General features: G+C 41.5%; 1 protein-coding gene across 1 annotated transcript in view; it reads right to left on the reverse strand.

The window, feature by feature from the left end:
- Positions 1-17036, reverse strand: part of DNAH3 (dynein axonemal heavy chain 3) — a 2217123-nt gene extending 2200087 nt beyond the window's left edge. Inside the window, exon 1 of the mRNA XM_044089509.1 lies at positions 16484-17036. Coding sequence (XP_043945444.1) covers positions 16484-16522 — 39 coding nt within the window. The 5' untranslated portion in view covers positions 16523-17036. The remainder of the gene's footprint in view (positions 1-16483) is intronic.
- Between the last annotated feature and the right edge of the window lie 1675 nt (positions 17037-18711).

Below are 18711 nucleotides of genomic sequence, written 5' to 3' on the forward strand. Positions count from 1 at the left end.
GTGAAACATGGCACAGAGTTTTGACATGTATAATGCTCAAACCTGTTGACTCAGGTTTCAATGTTGAACAATGGAAGGTCTTAATTCTTGCAGTTTGGAAGGAGAGGAAGAACTGTGATGTTGGGACTAGCACAATGTTAAAACATTGCTGTACCAGCATGCAAAACTTGAAAGTTACCTTATTAATATTGCCACAGGAGAGCCACCTTTTAAGCATGTAAATAATAAATGGACATATACTTCAGAGGGGCCTGCATCTGTGATTCTTGCTCTGTCCTGGGAATGCATTCCTATATAAAAGTAAATTTCTGCTTGTAAATATATTTTACATGGACACAGTTGAATAAGCTGATTAATATAGGTTGGGGCAGGTTACATGCATACTTCACAAGACATACCGGTCCTAAACACAAAGAATATCCAAGGAGTCACAATGATTATAACAGAAGTATTGTGTCCCATCATTCATATCCAAGTGAATATTAAATACCACTGCCATGTTTAAAAAATTGGACACATTAACTTGAGGTTATATGTGAAGCATTAATGATGCATGCCAAATAGAAAAGTTTACTTACGCAAGCATTATTAATACATTGCTTCAAGCTCACTGCACTTGCACCTTATGCCACAGACAGAGGTAGATTTTTCTTCACTCAGTATGTCCAGAGTGCTGAGGAAAGCGCAACCTTGCCAGGCTTGACTGTGGTATAGAAAGCAGCCTAAACTAATTTTTCTTCATTTTTTCCTTACATGGTGAACAGTGCTGCCAAGGGCAGAGCAAATGCAGATTAAAATAAATAAAATACATACTGAGAATTGAAATGAAATCTCTAAACACTATTCAAACAATGTAGCATATATGCCTTATTTCTCTCAATTCACTTCAGTTACATTTGGTGCCATGGAGAATGTTACCAGACAGGTGCATTTTCTTTGCCGAGTACTATCTAGAGTGCTACCAGCCATGCAATGGCACCAGGCAGGTTTGCGCTACATGAGGCATCCAAAACTAAAGTTTTAGGTTTTTTTCCTTAGACATAGAACCATGTTTGTGCACTACTAAGAGTAGATACAGACTTTTTTTTAAATTGCATGTGTGAGATGCATCCTGTGCCTTATTTCACCCAATTCACTTCAATTATACCTTGTGCCACAGATTGCATGTGTGAGATGCATCCTGTGCCTTATTTCACCCAATTCACTTCAATTATACCTTGTGCCACAGATCTGGACATCTGTCATGTGCATTCTCTACAGTAAATATCCATGGTGCAGTCAGGCATAGTTGCAATATGCAAAGCTGTCTAAACTATTTTTTTTTCACTATTTTCCTTAGGCAGTGAATCGTGTTGGTGTGCTGCCTAGTGGAGAGTGAATGGAAAAGGCATTAGATGAAAACACATTATAAAAAAACTGACAGAATATTAAATGCAACCAGTGGGTATATATAGCAATGCAACCAGTGGGTATATATAGCAATGACTAGGACAAGAAGTGCATCTCCTACATCACAAATGTACTTTGTGGAACACATTATCAGACTTGTACTGAATGACAAATAATGTGGAAGTAGATAAAAGCTCATGTTGTTAGCAAGTGACAGTTGCTTTTTTAAACAAGAGCACAATGCGATCACAAAATGTGACTAAATATGTATTTCAATCTCCCTTCTGTACAATTATGTCAAGTGGATTTGCATCTGCTGTCTTTTTTCTTTAAGCTCATTGCACTTGCACCTTGTGCCACACAGAAAGGTGCTTGACAGGTATATTTTCTTCACAAGGTACTGTCCAGAGTGCTGACAGCCATGCAATGCTGCCAGGCTTGTGTGAGCTACATTGATATAATTTCAAACAACTTATCTGCCAGTTAGTTTTAGTCAACTGTCCTTACTTTAGTTTGCCACATCAGTATGCGATCAGACAGGAGAAAACTGTGAAACCCAGACAAGCCATTAGCAGGTAACAATTTTCAAGGCTCATCCTTGCAGTGCTATGGCTTGTGCATTTAATTGTGTAACTGCTTACACCACGTTTACATTCCCCTACACTTTAGTGCAGATTGTGGTGGTCCGGAAAACTAAAGATTAGCACCTCATTTGCAAATCTGCAGTGCTCACAACACTGAATCTACACTATATAAAAGGTAAATGTGTAGCTCATTAAGTATATCACTTATGTCTGCAGTACAAAAAATATGCTACAGAATACTACCCGACCTATATTTTGTAGGTTGTATTTGTTATTTGCAGATGACTGCATCAGATATATGTAGCATATCTGGCACAAAGAAATGTGTGTAAAGTTTGTGATTTCTACCAAACTCCCCTCCACAGAAATAGAAATGGGACTTATAGGGAGAGGCAGAGGTAACCAATCTGCCAGAGATAGGACATAGCAGAAGGTGGTTGTCAGTGGAGAAGTTACTACTAAATACGACCTGGGCAAGTGATATGATAATCTCTGCCCACTGCAGGGTGGTTGGGGTTGCACACAGCGGTAAATGTGAGCATAAACAGTACTACAGACACGGAAACGTGTCTGGTGGGTTCACAATATTTTGATACAAGAACATTCTTCATCTGCACATGTAAAGGGGGTACTCTGTGTTCTTGTTTCATTTGCATTATGATATGCTATAATCAACCTTTTTTCTTTTCCCTTCCTTACATAAAGGGACATATGGATTTCAGGCTGCTAGCCCACCTGCACATGGCAAGCACACATTTGGTTATTGTTATTACTGCATACAAGGTAGATTCATGTCTAAATTAGAATAAACTTTGTTACTTTAGTATCTATTAGAGTTTAACAAACCTTAAGTTTAAAATACCTTTCGTACAAGAAAAATGTGATCAATTTTATTCTCCATTTCTCAGTTTGTTGTGTTGATTGCTTGTTATGATAGGTGATCCTCAAGAGTGGCACTTTTGAATTCCTACCACCCAAGGTAGGAGTATCGGTAGCTTCCAAACAATAGTGATGAAGAAACACTGTACGAGGGTGCAAAGGATCAGTCTGATACTGAAGACATAGGTTCCAAACTCCCTGCAGTCAGTATGCCTATGCATACCCATGACACAGAGCCTTCCGATATAGGACAGGTTGAAGGTGACAATACTTCAGGGTGATTTGGTTACTCTAGATGTAGAGCCGACAACTTCTCCCCATAGCCATCATGAGGCCAAGGTGCCACACAGAGAAGTTAGTGGAGTTGTAGAGTTGCCTGGAGGATGCTTGCTGTCCACCCTCTTAGAGTCTGCTGTGACACAAGGTGCCACCAGGCATATCTGTAGGGTCATAATGGAAGCACACATGTTCCACCAGGGCCTCAAAAGATAGCGAGTACCAAACTTTGTGCATTCTGATGTGCATGACACCCTGAACCATGTGGGCGATTCCTTATGCAAAATGAACGACACTGGAATGGGCACAGTGTCTGTGACTGAACATCTGTTCGGGGAGTGGACATCCATGTGGCTGGAGAGCCACATCTTCTGGCATTAGCAGATGTGGCCATGCAAGATCCTGCTCTCACAGGAGCACTGTTTCTACTGCAGTCAGTGATTCTGGTGCCCACACCCACATGTGGTAGGCCATGAGATCATGGTCCTGGACATAGTCATGACAAGAGTTCATCCCACAGATATCGCTCATGTTCAGGTAGCACCCGACTTCTAGCCAGGGCCATGGAAATAGCTGTGCAACTCCTGACAGAGGAGTTTCTCAGATGCCAGGACCATAGCTCTCAAATAATCAGGGACATACTTCAACAGAATCAGGGACAAACCCAGAAAAAAAAAAAAAAAAATTAGGGACAAATCAGGGATATTTGTAATATTAATACTATTATTGGAGCAATTAAATAATAAAAATAATGTTAATTTTTTTGAAATAAATAAATAAATCTTACCTTACTGCTTACTTTTATTATATAGTATACCACCCACCTTCCTCCAGAGTCAAGTTTTTTAGGTGGGATTAAGAGGGATAGAGCTAATATTTGGAGTCTAAAATCAGGGATATCCCTGGAAATCAGGGACAGTTGATAGGTATGGCCAGGACATACTGCTTAATGGAGTTCATGCGAACACACACAGGAAAACGTTCACTTGCCTATACCACCTCACATACATGCAAACTAAACAGTACTGTTAGGGCTATACATCTGTTTTTACTCACCCTGAACACTATATACTCTGATACATACATCAGTTTCTTACTCACACACACACTTCTTTGGCATCAGCTTTAGTGTTCACCCTCACCCCATGCAAACCCTCACCCCATGCAAATGATTATGCTGACAGTCCCCTGCCATTTACACCTTCTTTGTGATGTAAGGAAGCATACATGTCTGAAGCAGCATACAGTGGATAGTAAATGCTTGCTTACTCAGAAGCCTGCATTTATCAGTATGTATTGCAGATGAAAAGTTTTTGATTTTTTGTTCCTACTCATTTGTGAATGATTGCTTATATAACTGCTGAACCTCATGGTACTTCATTTAGTATTGTAAGTAAAACAGTGGAAGCATTAGGTACTTCAGATTTGCTTACGGGTATAGTTGTGCAAATGAGGGTAAAATTGACCTGTTCCATGTGTTATAGATGGTGGTCAATTGAAATACTTTATGCACAGTATTGGTTTTAGTACACAACTGTATATTGCAAAATCTGAATTGGGATATATTACTAACATAACTATGCATTTCAGATAAATGCTCTGATTGGGGGCATATACATGCAAATGAGTAATCGGTTATATTTTTTTCTTTACTTGTGTATGCGGTGGTGCTGCGGTAGCATTGTCGCCTCACAGTAAGATGCTGTGCGGTTCGATTCTCAGCTACAGCGTCTTCTGCGTGGAGACATGCGTGGATGGGCGTACCTTCATTGAAAGTTGCGTGTCAGAGCTGGCAACTCTGCACGTAAAATCTACTGTCAATCATTAGCAGACCGGAGTTCCACTGTGGCGACCCCTAACCGGGAAAAGCCGAAAGACACATGTTACACACTTATCTTGTCATTACTGCAGTTAACAAGTGACCTTCAGGGTTATTCCTGTGGGACAATCTCAGAACACAGCCATTGCATGGTTAAATAAAGGCGTCAGTTTTCCAATTTGTGTGTGTGTGGGACCTTAGGCTTTGACCTAGGAAGTGGAGGAATGTGCTATCCTTTGCCTCAGTTAGAGCCAGGGTATACTCTGCATGCCTCCATCTGCCAGCACCATCTGCAGCAGGTGGCTCTCAAGTCATCATCTCCATCAGCTGCTGCTTGCCCTGTTTGTGGTCCTGCCCCTTTCCTTGCTGAAGCAGTTTCCTGAAAACTATATTGTTTAACATGGCAAATACTTTCAGAGGTGCTTGGGTCATATTGTAGTGCACCTCCATGATGTGTCTAGAAACCAGAACCTTGATTTAAGCAATCTAAATGCACGTGCTATGATATTCCTAGCCTCATTGTATCCTTGCTTGATAAGAGACTGTGTGTGTTTCTCATAGGTGTCATAAACCAGGGCTCAGGTGCATAATCTGCATCCCTTACTAGATGCCCTTGAGGAATGTCACCCCTAGCAAACCTGGTGTACAGTCCACAGGTATGCCATATGTGCGAGTCATGGAAACTGCCTGGGTTACCTGCACAGACACCACAGATATCCCTTGGGCATTAGACAACCTGTGAGTGGGAAACTTTTCGGTTTATGTTTTTTCCTCCTTGTTCCACATGTGGGGCTTTTATTTCTGTGTATGTGCAAACTATGGCCCCAGCACTTCAGGGAAGTGTGCTAATACATAGAATTCCTGCATGGTTCTTGTTCTTTCCTATAGGGCGAGTGTGAAACAGAGGTGATCCCTTGCATGTAGTAACACTGCATTTGAAATCAGATTCATCAGGCCGATGCCTATGGCACCCCCAATATATGCCCTGTGGATCTTAGGAAACCAATGCTAAACATACTTTTGTTTCAACTGGGATAAGTTCTCCAGGATTTCCCTGGGGCCTGAGGTGGGGGCAGCAGAGGTTGCATATTTCCTCCATTTCCCTGCCTATCCTGCATCTCAGCAACTTCTCCACCATGCAGTCCATAAGTAAAACAGGGTCAAAACACCCTTCCTACCCGTAGTCTGGCAGCAGCAACACCCTGATTTAAAGCTTGTTCCACAAACAGCATAACAATAGCAGCAGCAATCCCTGCTTTTTTTTTTTTTTTTGTGCTGTATTCCAAAGAGGTCTGGTGCAGGATAAAAGCCTAAACCAACTGTACAAGATTGCTTTATAGCTTCCTGAATAGCTCCAATATATTGAATTGGTTAAGTAACATGTGCTTCAGCTATGACATAATCAACATATTCTGCCTTTTCCTTCTGTTTAGCATCCCTTTGGTTTAGCATCTACACATTGTAAGGATTACTATAACGTGTCATGTAGCAGTTAGGGAATCTGGCCCCAAACATCACACAGTTAAACATTCCCCAGTTTACAGTAAAAACACACATGAATGAATTAACATTAATAGTACCGCAATATGCTGTTCCAATACTGTCATCTGCAAAAACCAAGAGGTTGCTTAAATTCAGTTTATTATGCAATGGGGGCTGTTTCTGCTTTTACTACACTATTAAAATAGAACATCACATTTTATAAGGATGTCCAAGTAAATTATTTTAACATTCAACTGAATCACTGCTAAATTGATAATGTTCCCTTATAGCAACAAGGCAGACAAAGATGGGAAGCACTTTTACTTGTTTTAATTCTTGTATCCTTTCAAATAATTAGTGAGCTGATCATTTTAATTTTGAAAGGAAAGAAACACCATCATGCTAGTATAAATACAAGACAAACAATGCAGTAAAAATGCAAGTTCTTTCCTATAGCAGACCAACAAGATAAAGGTTCTAATTATCTGAAGGGAAAACAACATTAAGCCTAGTGCTTGAAAGAGTTCACGCAAGTATGCTAGTTCTTCACTGAAATTAGGTCCAATTCCAAAAGACTTGCTCTCGGGTTATCTCTTTTGGAATCTGGCCCCCATTGTAAGCCTGTTTATAGATGGGCTTTACATAGAGGTAAGTCACAAACGGAGAGCACGTCTTTCAGAATCAGGGTAGACATACTCAGAGCAGTATATTTGGACTATGGCCCTAATTTACTGTTTTTTTTTTTTTTTTTATTACAAAACATAGAACACAGCTTAACCTAAGAGGTATTCACAAGAAAGAAAAAACATCCATTTAGGTTGTTTAATTATAAAACATACAGAAGGTAGTTTAAATAATTAATAAGCCATATAAATGGATAACTAAAATATTTGTGTTTGCATCTGGGGGTGCCTTCTATGTGCAGTATGCATGTCCTCCTTGTGGTCATGTGGGTTTCCTCTAATTGCTCCGGTTTCCTCCCACATTCCAAAGACATGCAATAGGTGGATTGAACACTCTAAAATTGGCCGCAACTGTGACTGAGTAGTACAAATGAACTACCACAGCAGGGCTAGCCACCCAGTGCTGTAAACCTTGCCTCATGACGACCGTCACTGTTGAAGTACCACCCCGACCCTATGTGGAAAATGGGGAAAGGGGTTAAGGATGGCTAGATTAGTGTTTGCAACAATTGTTCACCCTGTGATTAAACATTTGTAAAATGTTTTTATGCAGTCACTTACTATATTGAGAACATCTTACAGTTGAAAGTAAATGTTGGGGGGGGTATGTTTTTTATGGCACTTAGCACAATGAATGTTGGGGGGGGGGGGGTGTAATATTTTTTATGGCATTAATAAGACCAGTTGCTGATTAAGGTTTCCCCATTAAACACAAACAAATATCCTGAAGTAGACCATCAAAATGTCTTTGCAGAAGTTTTAGGCCACTAAAGATCTAGAGTATAAAAGTCTGGTTTGGGAGCCATTAGTCAGCTGTCCAAACAAGGAACAAATGCTTCAATTAAAGGTCATGGTCCATGGTGATGAGATGAAGCAATTTCCAAAAGAAAGTAGTGCGTTAGATTCTGTGCTGTGCTGTAATTCAACATATATCATTTTTATTATCAAGGACAGGTAAATCCCAGTTTAAAATGAATGCTCAGATGACTATGTCTTTCTGTCCATCACTGGTAAAATTATGAAATAATCTGCAAGGTCTTTATCAAGTTAATAGAAAGCTCTAAGTGAGACTCCTAAATTATGGACAGCCTACAACATTCTTTTACAACCAAAAGTGAAAAGCCTTCCATTTATTCTACATTCAAAGTTATTTACAGTAAGAAGGCAATCAGAATTTCAAATAACTGCTAAGAAGATGAAGGATATGGGGGGGGGGGGCAATTAAACACTCAAACCCTACACTGCTGGAAAATGTTTGTACATGTTTTTGAACTCTTGTAGAGAAGGTTAGTAAATATTCTGGTCATGCAGACACATAAGGGCTTTGGAGAATTTTATAGGGTCAACAATCCTTGCATAGACTAGATTCAGACCTGCTGAAACTAGTTCTATGTGCATAACTTGTGCACTAAATCAGACCATCTTTTGCTGGAGTGGGTTCTCCTACACCCTAGGGGCAAGAGTGTGCAGTTACAACTTATCTGAGGGAAGGTTGCTAGAACAGGGCTCAGTTTTGAGCTTTTTATCAGTTAACTTGTTTAAATCAGTTTGCTCTCATTTGCTACACAAGTATTGCATTTGTGCTCGTTTGCTCATTGCAAACTGTTGAGCAGCAGTGGGCACCACTGGCTGTTATAGACGGAAACACTTTTACCTGCAAATTTTCCCTTTGTACTCGGCTAGTGCTCCATCGGCGAGTTCTCGAGGCTGTCCCTCACTGACAAGTGGTGCATTCACAAAGCTCCTGAAGTGGCAACACAGATCTTACCCACCAGCCCTTCATATTTTTTGTCCACTTCTCCTGTCCTCCCCCGGTTTTCTGACTACATCAACTTACTTAGCATTATGGCTGGACAATTTCTCAGTTTCTCCAGCCAGCCTGGTCGACATGGGTAACCTGACAACATGTAGCAATTGTCTCATACACTGACAACCAACATCTTCGAGTCCACACAATTTCATTATGTGACAGATGCATCTCCCTCTATGGCTTGGAGTAAACACCTCATTGGTTCTTGGAGCACTTTTTTTTTTTTTATATAGAAAGTTGTTTCAGGTTTCAACTGTCACTTAAGAAGTAACTTGTGAGCATTTCTGCCATTTCACACTAAGCTAATTGGAGGAAGGGAACTGAGCAAACCCTGATCTGCAATATAAACATTAAGTATCCTGTTTGCTTATTTTTACGAGTTATTTATAGCACTTATTGTCTGCTGCATACTTTTCTAGCTAGTTTCACTGAGTGTGATGTACCCGTTTGGGTTTGTTTGTTCTGATTTTTGATACTTGGTGGCTTTGCAGTTGCCCACCCCTACTGTAAATTTGATGTGGGACACTCCTCCCAGTTTAGTGTCATTCTACCTAATACAAGGAGAACATTTGAGAAGGCCAACCCCACTTAGTTCTTAACCTTGAGTTATCTTCTGCTCCTACTTTACCCACTTCCAGTTTAAACAGCCAAACAGCCAAACAGCCAAACAGCCAAACAGCCAAACAGCCAAACAGCCAAACAGCCAAACAGCCAAACAGCCAAACAGCCAAACAGCCAAACAGCAAAACACAAAACACAAAACAGCCAAACAGCCAAACAGCCAAACAGCCAAACAGCCAAACAGCCAAACAGCCAAACAGCCAAACAGCCAAACAGCCAAACAGCCAAACAGCCAAACAGCCAAACAGCCAAACAGCCAAACAGCCAAACAGCCAAACAGCCAAACAGCCAAACAGCCAAACAGCCAAACAAAACACACGTTTCTAAGCTTGTTTCCTGCCTTTCCTGTAAGTAGTGCAGTCCAGATACAGATTTGCTGTATCCAGGACTGTTTGTAAGCATCTGAGCCCTGCCGCTTAGCTAGGGTTACAGTATTCCCGGCACCATAAAGTCTGCTCTTCAAATTTCCCCTTAGAACTAGCCAGTTTTTTTTTAGTTTTAGCACTCAAATCTGTTTCTTTGAGCTAAGCACATGTTCAGAACTCTTAAGCACTAAAGCTACAAATTACTACAGCACTCAACTTTCCTCACTTGTCTAGAGGAAAACAGGTTTTAGTACTTGGCACCTATCCAGGCATGTCTAAGGGTCAGGTCCCGGTGTTTCTCCGGTCTACCTGATGAATCTGGGCATTTTGGGGCAATGCAGCAACTGCCTCATGTGCACAGACAACCCTCTCCTACCACCCAACACTACAACCTGTAAGAGATGCACTTATATGGCCAAACTGGAAGCAAAGCTCTTCACCCAAACCTGGACTAGACAGTCAAGAGGAGAGGGTAAACACTTGCACCACACCACACTCGTCCCTCAAAACCTACACCATCAAAACACACATAGAAAACACATAACACACATTATTTGTGGAGGCTCTCAAAAAGGACCTCCAAAGCAGAAACGCAAGCAACGTCCACCCCCCCCAACACAACCCAAATGATATAGCCCATAAACTCAGTGTGCCACTCAACCACAGCCCATAAGGCATAACATACCAAACACTAGTCACATGTGACTCTATAGTCAGGCACACTGATGTTCCACTCACCAGGCTAAACAAGGAGAAAGTTACTGTCAAGCTGCCTGTCGGGTGCCAGGATCCACCACATAATGCACGCACTCAGGTCACTCCACAACAAGTACAAATATGACTGTCATTGTCCATGTTGGTGTGAATGACCCGAGATAAACCTCCCTGGACTACATGGAGACATGAAGGAGCTGTCCGATCTTGTAGCCCAGTCAAGTAGGACCCTAGCCCCGAGTAGCATCCTGCCATCACCCACAACAATAATGCAGTACAAGGACAAAATGATTGACTTCAACAATTGGCTAAGCTACTGGTGTCATTCTAAGGGGCTACTGGTGTCATTCTAAGGGGATCCAGTATCCGTCTGCCTGGGAAGACATGATCGACAGACCACGATGCTTTGCCAGACATGGCCTGCACCTGTCACCCTTGGGATTCCAGATACTGGCTAAGGCTCTTGCTACCCCTAGTGCCTTTTTTAGGCAAGGTTCAAATGACAAACTCATCACCATAACAGTTACAAGCAAGCAAAATTGAAGGGTAATGCTACTCAGTGCTAGACATCTAAACCTCAAAATGCACTCACGAGGCACTCCTTAAGATAGAGAACAGACATCTGTGAAGTGACAGAGACCTGGTTCAAGGCTCCAGAGAGCACCCCTGCATTACCAGGCTATAATTCATACCACACATTTCGGCCACCTAACCCGGACTGAAACACAGGTGGAGGCATGTCCATATTCATCAAGGATATCCACACCACCAGGCTAGTTGCTCAGCATAATGCATAGGTTCATAAGTAGGTACTAGGCCATCGGCCCAAGGGCCTACATAAGCCTAGCCAGCAAGGTTCCATGGCTTACGCCACCCAAGAAAGTTATTTTCCTGTGCCACTGTCTAGCAGAGACACAGAATTGATCCCCGGGGTGCATTTCCTATTTCCCATCCACTCAATCAAGATTTTTCTTGAAGAATGCTAATGAAGAACTTTGCTTGACATAGATGGGTAGCTTGTTCCAGAGTATAGAAGTCTCTGGGACAGGAATCTATCCCTCCAGTGTGCCCGGTTATTGTGGTGACAAGGTTTAGGTCCCTAGAGTGTGTAGCTCAGAGGGATTGGGATTTCTTTAGGTGCAGCATGTCCAACAGCTCTGGATTTGACATAGCTTTATATGTTAGGTAAGAAACTTTCTTACACTGTGAAGGACAAAGAAAAGGCAAACAACTCTATGTCCACCACGGCAGTGAAACTCAATAGTAAAATCAAAACTTTAATAAAAAGAAAAAGAATACAACATAAAATAAGCAGTCTTCAGATAAGCGCTTGTCGGCAAATAAGCCTTCCTCAGATCACACTCTATAATGGGTCTAATGAGTGACGAGTAGAGGGGAACAATGACCTCTTTTTTCCTGGATGAGAACGCTTTTAAGATGGTATGTGCCACGTAGGACTTCCTGACTACTGTGGCGATGAGACTACCAAAGGAGAGACTACTATCCACCTGGGTCCCAAGGTCTCTTCACACATTCGGTGTTGAGTAGATAGATTGCTGCCTATGTGGTAGTTCATGGGTACAGAGTTTTTACCAAGGAGGATGACACTGCACCTTTTGACATTGAGCTTGAGGCCATGGCTCTGACACCAGGCATCTGTCTCAGTGAGGCCCTTCTGTACGATATCCACATCATTTGGGGACTTGACTATGGCTCCTAGTTTGCAGTCACCTGCAAACTTCATTAGCCAGAGGCCTGCTTTGTTAGCCTGTACTTCAGAGATTATCCAAGTGCAAATAACTCTGGGCAAGACTGCAATCCAAATTGTAGCTTGCTACAGATCCCCCACCATGCCCCAGGATTCCCACTCCTCATTTCCTGATGCACTGGAAAACAGTAGGGTTACAACCAAACACCCTAATAATGGGTGATTTCACCTACTCATGTGCCAACTCTTTTGCTCAAAGAGTTCTGGAATGCATAAATTCCAATGCCTTGGATCAACTCATCCACACCCCCACCAGGGGCAGCAATATCCTAGACCTTGTCATTACCAACATGGGCAACCAGTGTTCCACACCAGATGTCAATTCCTCATTGGTCAGATCCAACCACAAGCTAATCACCCTAGACATCCACATCCCGCCCCCATTAGAGAAACCACCGTAAAAAAAATTCTCCAAAGCCAGCTTCATGCTTTTTAAGACAGAAGTGGCAAACTTCACAACACCCATGCAGACGGACAATAGAGGTACGACTGCTGAATCCTACACAAATGCACTTAAGCACTTGCACAAGTGCATGGATCGTGCAATCCCCAACAGAACCAAGATGCTATCCTGCAAAAAAGGAAGCCAATCTGGTGGTCTCCTGCCATAAACAAACTCTACAACAGACAAAAGAAACTGTTGCAAAAAAAAAAAAAAAAAATTCCCATGATTGGAGGAACTCCTTGGTCAGCCTCAGTATAAAGCGGAGATCCCTCAAATTCCTCCAAAGCTAGTTACGAAAACTAAACCACCACTGATTCTATATAAAGACAACCACAAAGCATTCTATAGCCATGTCAAAGAATCTCAATGGCAACACTCATATCTGCTCTGAGTTACAGTACAATGGTCCTAAATATACAGAACCAACTGATTGCCAACATCCTGGCAGATAGAACTTCCCCCTCTCTCACCCCATAAAGGGCCCATCTCTATACTGGAAGAATGCAAAGTTCCTGTAATCATGGCTGCACAGGTAAAAGCCACACTCTCCAAAGCCAATAACGCAGCATCCATGGAACCTGACAACATCCCAGGCCACGTTCTACACAAACTACAGAATGAATGGCACCCCACCAAGTACCATGCTCAAATCATAGCCTCACCTCAGGCTTTGTACCCACTGAATGGTGCACAGCAACTGTTATCCCACTCCACAAAGGGGGAGCCACTACAGACCACATAAAATACCACCCCATTAGCCTGCTCTGCAAGGCTATGGAACATATCACCATGGAACTTATAAACAATCTCCAAACTCTGGACCCCACTCAGTTCGGGTTTATAAAAGGCAGATCAAGTCTCCTAAACCTGATGGACTTTTGAAGTGGTCACCAAAGCAGTCAATGAGGGCAAGGTGGTTCACACAGCCTAGCTAGATCTCACCAAGGCTTTCGACACCATCCCCCACTCTGGAATTATAGATAAACTCACTAAACTAGGTATAAATCCCTGTGTCACAAGCTGGGTTGCCAACTGCCTCATTGACAGAACCCACTGACAAGTGGAGTACCACAGTGTTCAGTCCTGGGTCCTCTCTTGTTTGGTATCTACTTCTCAGAAGTACAGGCCAACACAGAAGGTCTTTGGCTAATGAAGTTCGCAGATAACTGCAAACTAGGAGCCATAATCGAAACTCCTAACAATGTGGACATCCGGCAAAAGGGCCTCACTGAGACATATACCTGGTGTCAAAGCCATGGCCTCAAGCTCAATGCCAAAAAGTGCATTTTCAGCTCTTTTGGCAAAAACTCTGTACCCATGAACTATCACATAGACGGTAGTCTACTTAACACCGAAAGTGTGAAGAGACCTTGGGACACAGGTGGACAGTAGTCTCTCCTTTGATAATCACATTGCCACAGTCAGGAAATCCTTCTACGTGGCACACCTCATCACAAAAGGTTTCTCACACAAAAAGAGAAGTCATTGTTCCCCTCTACTCATCACTCATTAGACCCATTATAGAGTGCGCCCCTTTTGGTATGCACTACACAAGACATCTACAACAGCTAGAAAGGCCACAGAAATACCTCACAAAAGGATTACCGGCCTCAAACAAATACACTACGCAAACAGTCTCAAAAAACTCCGGCTTTACTCCATCGCATATCACCTCCTTTGAGGCGATCTCTGCCTAACATACAAAGCTATGTCAGACCCAGAACTGTTGTACATGCTCCACTGAAATCCCAATCCCTCCGAGCTACACACTCTAGGGACCTAAACCAACCTTGTCACCACAACAAACAGAACATGCTGGAGGGATAGATTCCTGTCCCAAAGACTCTCCATACTCTGGAACAAACTACCTATCTATATCAAACAAAGCTCCTCATTAACACTCAAGAAAAATCTTTATGATTGGATGAGAGATAGGAAATTCACCCTGGGGATCACTTGTATGGCGCAGTTCGACAGGGGCACAGGAAAATAATTTTCTTTGGTGAAGAAAGCCAGGGTACATTTTTGGGTAGGCTTATATAGGCCCTAGGGCCAATAGCCTAGTACCTACCTATGAACATATGGTTATGTTTGTAATAGTAACTATTCACTGCTGTGAATCTAGACAAATGCCACATGCTGCAATAGCACAGTTTATTTTTCCAAGCATTCCAGTACACAGAGAAAAAAGGTCGGTTTGAACCTTAAACAACAGGCAAGATAATCACATTGTAATTACTCTAGCACTTAATGTTTCTAGCAGCGAGAGATTTTTATGAAAATCTTTGCCCTAAAATAAGTTCATACTGAAATATTTTCAGCCATTAACTAGAGTGGAGATTTTGTCAAACCATTTACACTACATTTTGAAGTATGGCTAGCATCCATTACTACTTTAATTGTGCTGATGAACGTAAACTTTTTGGAAAGAATACTGGAATGTAAAATAGGGTTCATTCCTTCAAAACATGAACGTAATGACAGACTGCTTCAGGCAATAAAAGTGCAAAGATACGCACAAAAAGAAAGAAGGTTGCTGGGATACAATAGAAGAAATACCAGTAGTTACAGGGTAGCTATAACACTGCAGAAGCCTTTATTACCATATAGTTTACTTAAGCCTGCCACGCTCTTCATCCACTAAGTCAAGAATACCAATGCCGTATTTGTTAAAATAGGAGTTCAGGGTGCAGAACAGTGCTGTAAACTGAGAGAAGAGAAACTTAGATGGGGCATTAAATGTTCCGTTTAAAGAAAGTCTGGTGAAATGGCAAAACATACTGGATTCAAACGTAGAACAAGTGAAATGGATAAAAACGGTTACGATAAACAGATCAGAAAAGAACTATAAGGAAATGGGGTACAGCAGTGATGACAATTGATTTATTTAGTTACCGGACAGGCCGACTGAGAGTGGGACAGAGCCCATTTTAATCGGAGGCCCGGGGAGAAACGGTCCTTTCACCACCAAATTTGTCTCCGTTATCCATTTTCACTCGTACTATCGTGCTTCTAAATAGCTTCTGCTTCGATTGCCACAGTTTTCTTTTTAGTGTTTTTATCCCTTTCAACCAAGTTATTTATCGGTGTTATTTTACTACGCATAACAACCCCAAAACAGACAGATCACATTTCACTTCACTACGAAGTATAGTATCTGCTGATGGTATGTTTCGTTAATCTGATTTATAGGGGGCCGACAGCACAATTACCTTACTGTTACAACTAGCTACCTAGGAGCTTGTCTACAACACCCATCCAGCAGCATTTCTAAATGAATTTAACGGAAATATAGTCTGCTGTTACGAACGACCGGAGAAAAATGCGTGCCATAACAGGTGCACTTTAGTATAACAAACCTCTCAATTTAATCAAAATCACGCGGATACTTTTATCAAAATAACCTAGGCAAACTAATGCCACGGGTTTTACACCGCAGTAAACGTACTCATACCTTCAGTCTTTCCATGTTCCCGTCCTGTCGGCTTCAGTATCACTCGAGTAAATACGTCACCCATACCCAATTTATACTCAGCACGTGAAACATGATTCCAAAGGCACGGGAAAAGAACCGGCAAAGAGTACATGATACAGACAGATTCACATCCCTTACCTTTATCTCATACTGCTTAGACACACATCCCTTACCTTTATCTCATACTGCTTTAGCATTACTGAAGCGCTCATTGTGGTTTGCTGAGCCAATGCAGCCCCTTCCTTCTCTGGTGCAGATGTCTGTGATGGAATGGGACAGACAGTTCCAGACAGTTAACTTACAAAGTAATTAGATATGCAGCAATCTTATACACGGCAAAAAGTTCCAATGCAAAGCTCCTGTAGGAAGTACTAGTAGCATCATTACCGAAGCGGCAAAACCGAGTCAATTCACAGTTATATAAACTAATGTATTTCAACTTGACAAATGAATAATACTTTTCCAACACTCATTTGCCTGAAACAAAGCACTGCAAAATATAATAGTTAGGCCATTTATAGCACTTTCCTTTGATGTTTTCAGCTAAAATATCGAGTTGGGGGTAAATGTTTTTTCAGTGATTTTTAATATTTCTCTTTGGACTGTTCAGTTATTCCTCCAGTTGTTTTAACAGGGTGTCCGTTGCGTCCCGTTTGGAACTACCAGCACTTTCACTTACACTCAAGGAGCCTTGGCTGCAGTGCAATGGTTGCAGATTGTGTAACATCCGGGCGGTTGTCGCCCTGAGTTACCGCGTTGTGTTGCTAGGCTACATAGAGCTGGTTCTTTGTGCCTCCTCATGACGGAAAGAGTTAAGCCATTTAGGTGTTTTAACTGGGACAGTCGGAAACTTAAAAAACAGGCAATACAGCTAGAAGAAGTTAAAGTTACTTTCCTAGGAAGCTTGTTTAAGCCTTATTACATACTAATAGACACACACGTACCTCTCAACTGTACAGATTTTCACAGAATGTCTATAATTTTGCCTCATATTTTTGGCCTGTTTCTCATAAAATTGAGTTTTTTGACAAATCATTGAGGACTGAAGTCAGAAAATAATGACAGACATTTGAGATTCAGACTTCATATCTTTCAGAAATTTCATGCTAATTGTTATTCTATCAACTTTCTAAGTTTGTAAGAGCAATATTTAAAAAATGTCCCTATTTTGTGTCTTTGTCTCCCCATTATTTATGGCTTTGTCCACATTTCTTGCTCTATGAGGTTGAGAAGTATCAGGTATGAAAGACAAGTGTCTGGAAGCAAAAGATTAAAAGAAAAGATTCATCTTAAAAAAAGATTTGTGTTAACCAGAGGTATTTTAGCTTGATTGTGCCTTTAGCAAAAAACTCAGCATCTTTCCAAATATTGTTTTCACTTTACCTGGCTTAACTCTCCTAAGAGTCCCTGGCATAGGTCTGAACTATCCCTCCTTTTGCAAAACAGGAATGGCAATGATTTTACTTCCTATTTTTACACTGTCCATTGTAAAGGTTTTGATTTTCTGGCAAATCACTGAGGATTATCATCAGTTACTAATGCCAGATGTTAGAGTTCCATATTTTTTATTGTATAAAAATTGAATGTTGATGCAAAACTTGTTGTTCTATTAACTGTTAATATTTAAAAACTGTCCCTGATTCTGCTCCCCCCTCCATTGTTTTCGGCTTTGTGCATAATTCTTGAGGAAAGAGGTTGAGAGGTAGGGTGGGATGTCCCTGATTCTTTGGCATTACAGTTAACAAGTAATGATAATAATTAAGAGTTACATACTGGTCTTGCTTAACAAAGTTGGGCTAGTAAGGAGTTTGTGGTTCCATTTCCCCCCACTGCATACTATTATGTCCCTATGGTTCAAAACTAATGCAGTTATGAATCAGGTTCAAAGCCAGTGATAATCAGAACACCTATGGGCGAGTGCTGAGAAAGTGCAGTTGTGTAAAATCTTACCATAACAGTAAATATCCCTCTCTTCATTGTTCCAGTATTCCTGAAAGAATGGATGCCCCGTCCCAGGCAGCATGTCACTCGGCCAGTATGGAAAAGCTTGAAAAGGAACTTCTTTGCTCCATACATTACACTTATGCTGCTCGTACAGAACATAGGGCATAAAAGGGATGTATGGACACAACTTCCCAGAACTGAATTGCCCCAGAAGAGAACAATCATCATAAGACAAAGGAGTCCATGCACATGTAGAAGGAAAACATGTAAGACAAAGAAGAGGGGATTGGAGGGAGCAAGCGAATATTGCAACAGTGAAGAGAAGGACATCTACTGCTATGGCAAGATTTTACACAATTGTACAATGTCCTTCTATATCACTGTTGCAGTATTCCTGAAAGAAGGGAGAATAAAAAAACTCGAAAAACAGAATGGGAGGTGAAAGGCTGAGAAAAGC

Source organism: Protopterus annectens, chromosome 12.part0 (assembly GCF_019279795.1).
Source record: "Protopterus annectens isolate FY-2018-M chromosome 12.part0, PAN1.0, whole genome shotgun sequence".
In the NCBI taxonomy this organism is placed as follows: Eukaryota; Metazoa; Chordata; order Ceratodontiformes; family Protopteridae; genus Protopterus; species Protopterus annectens.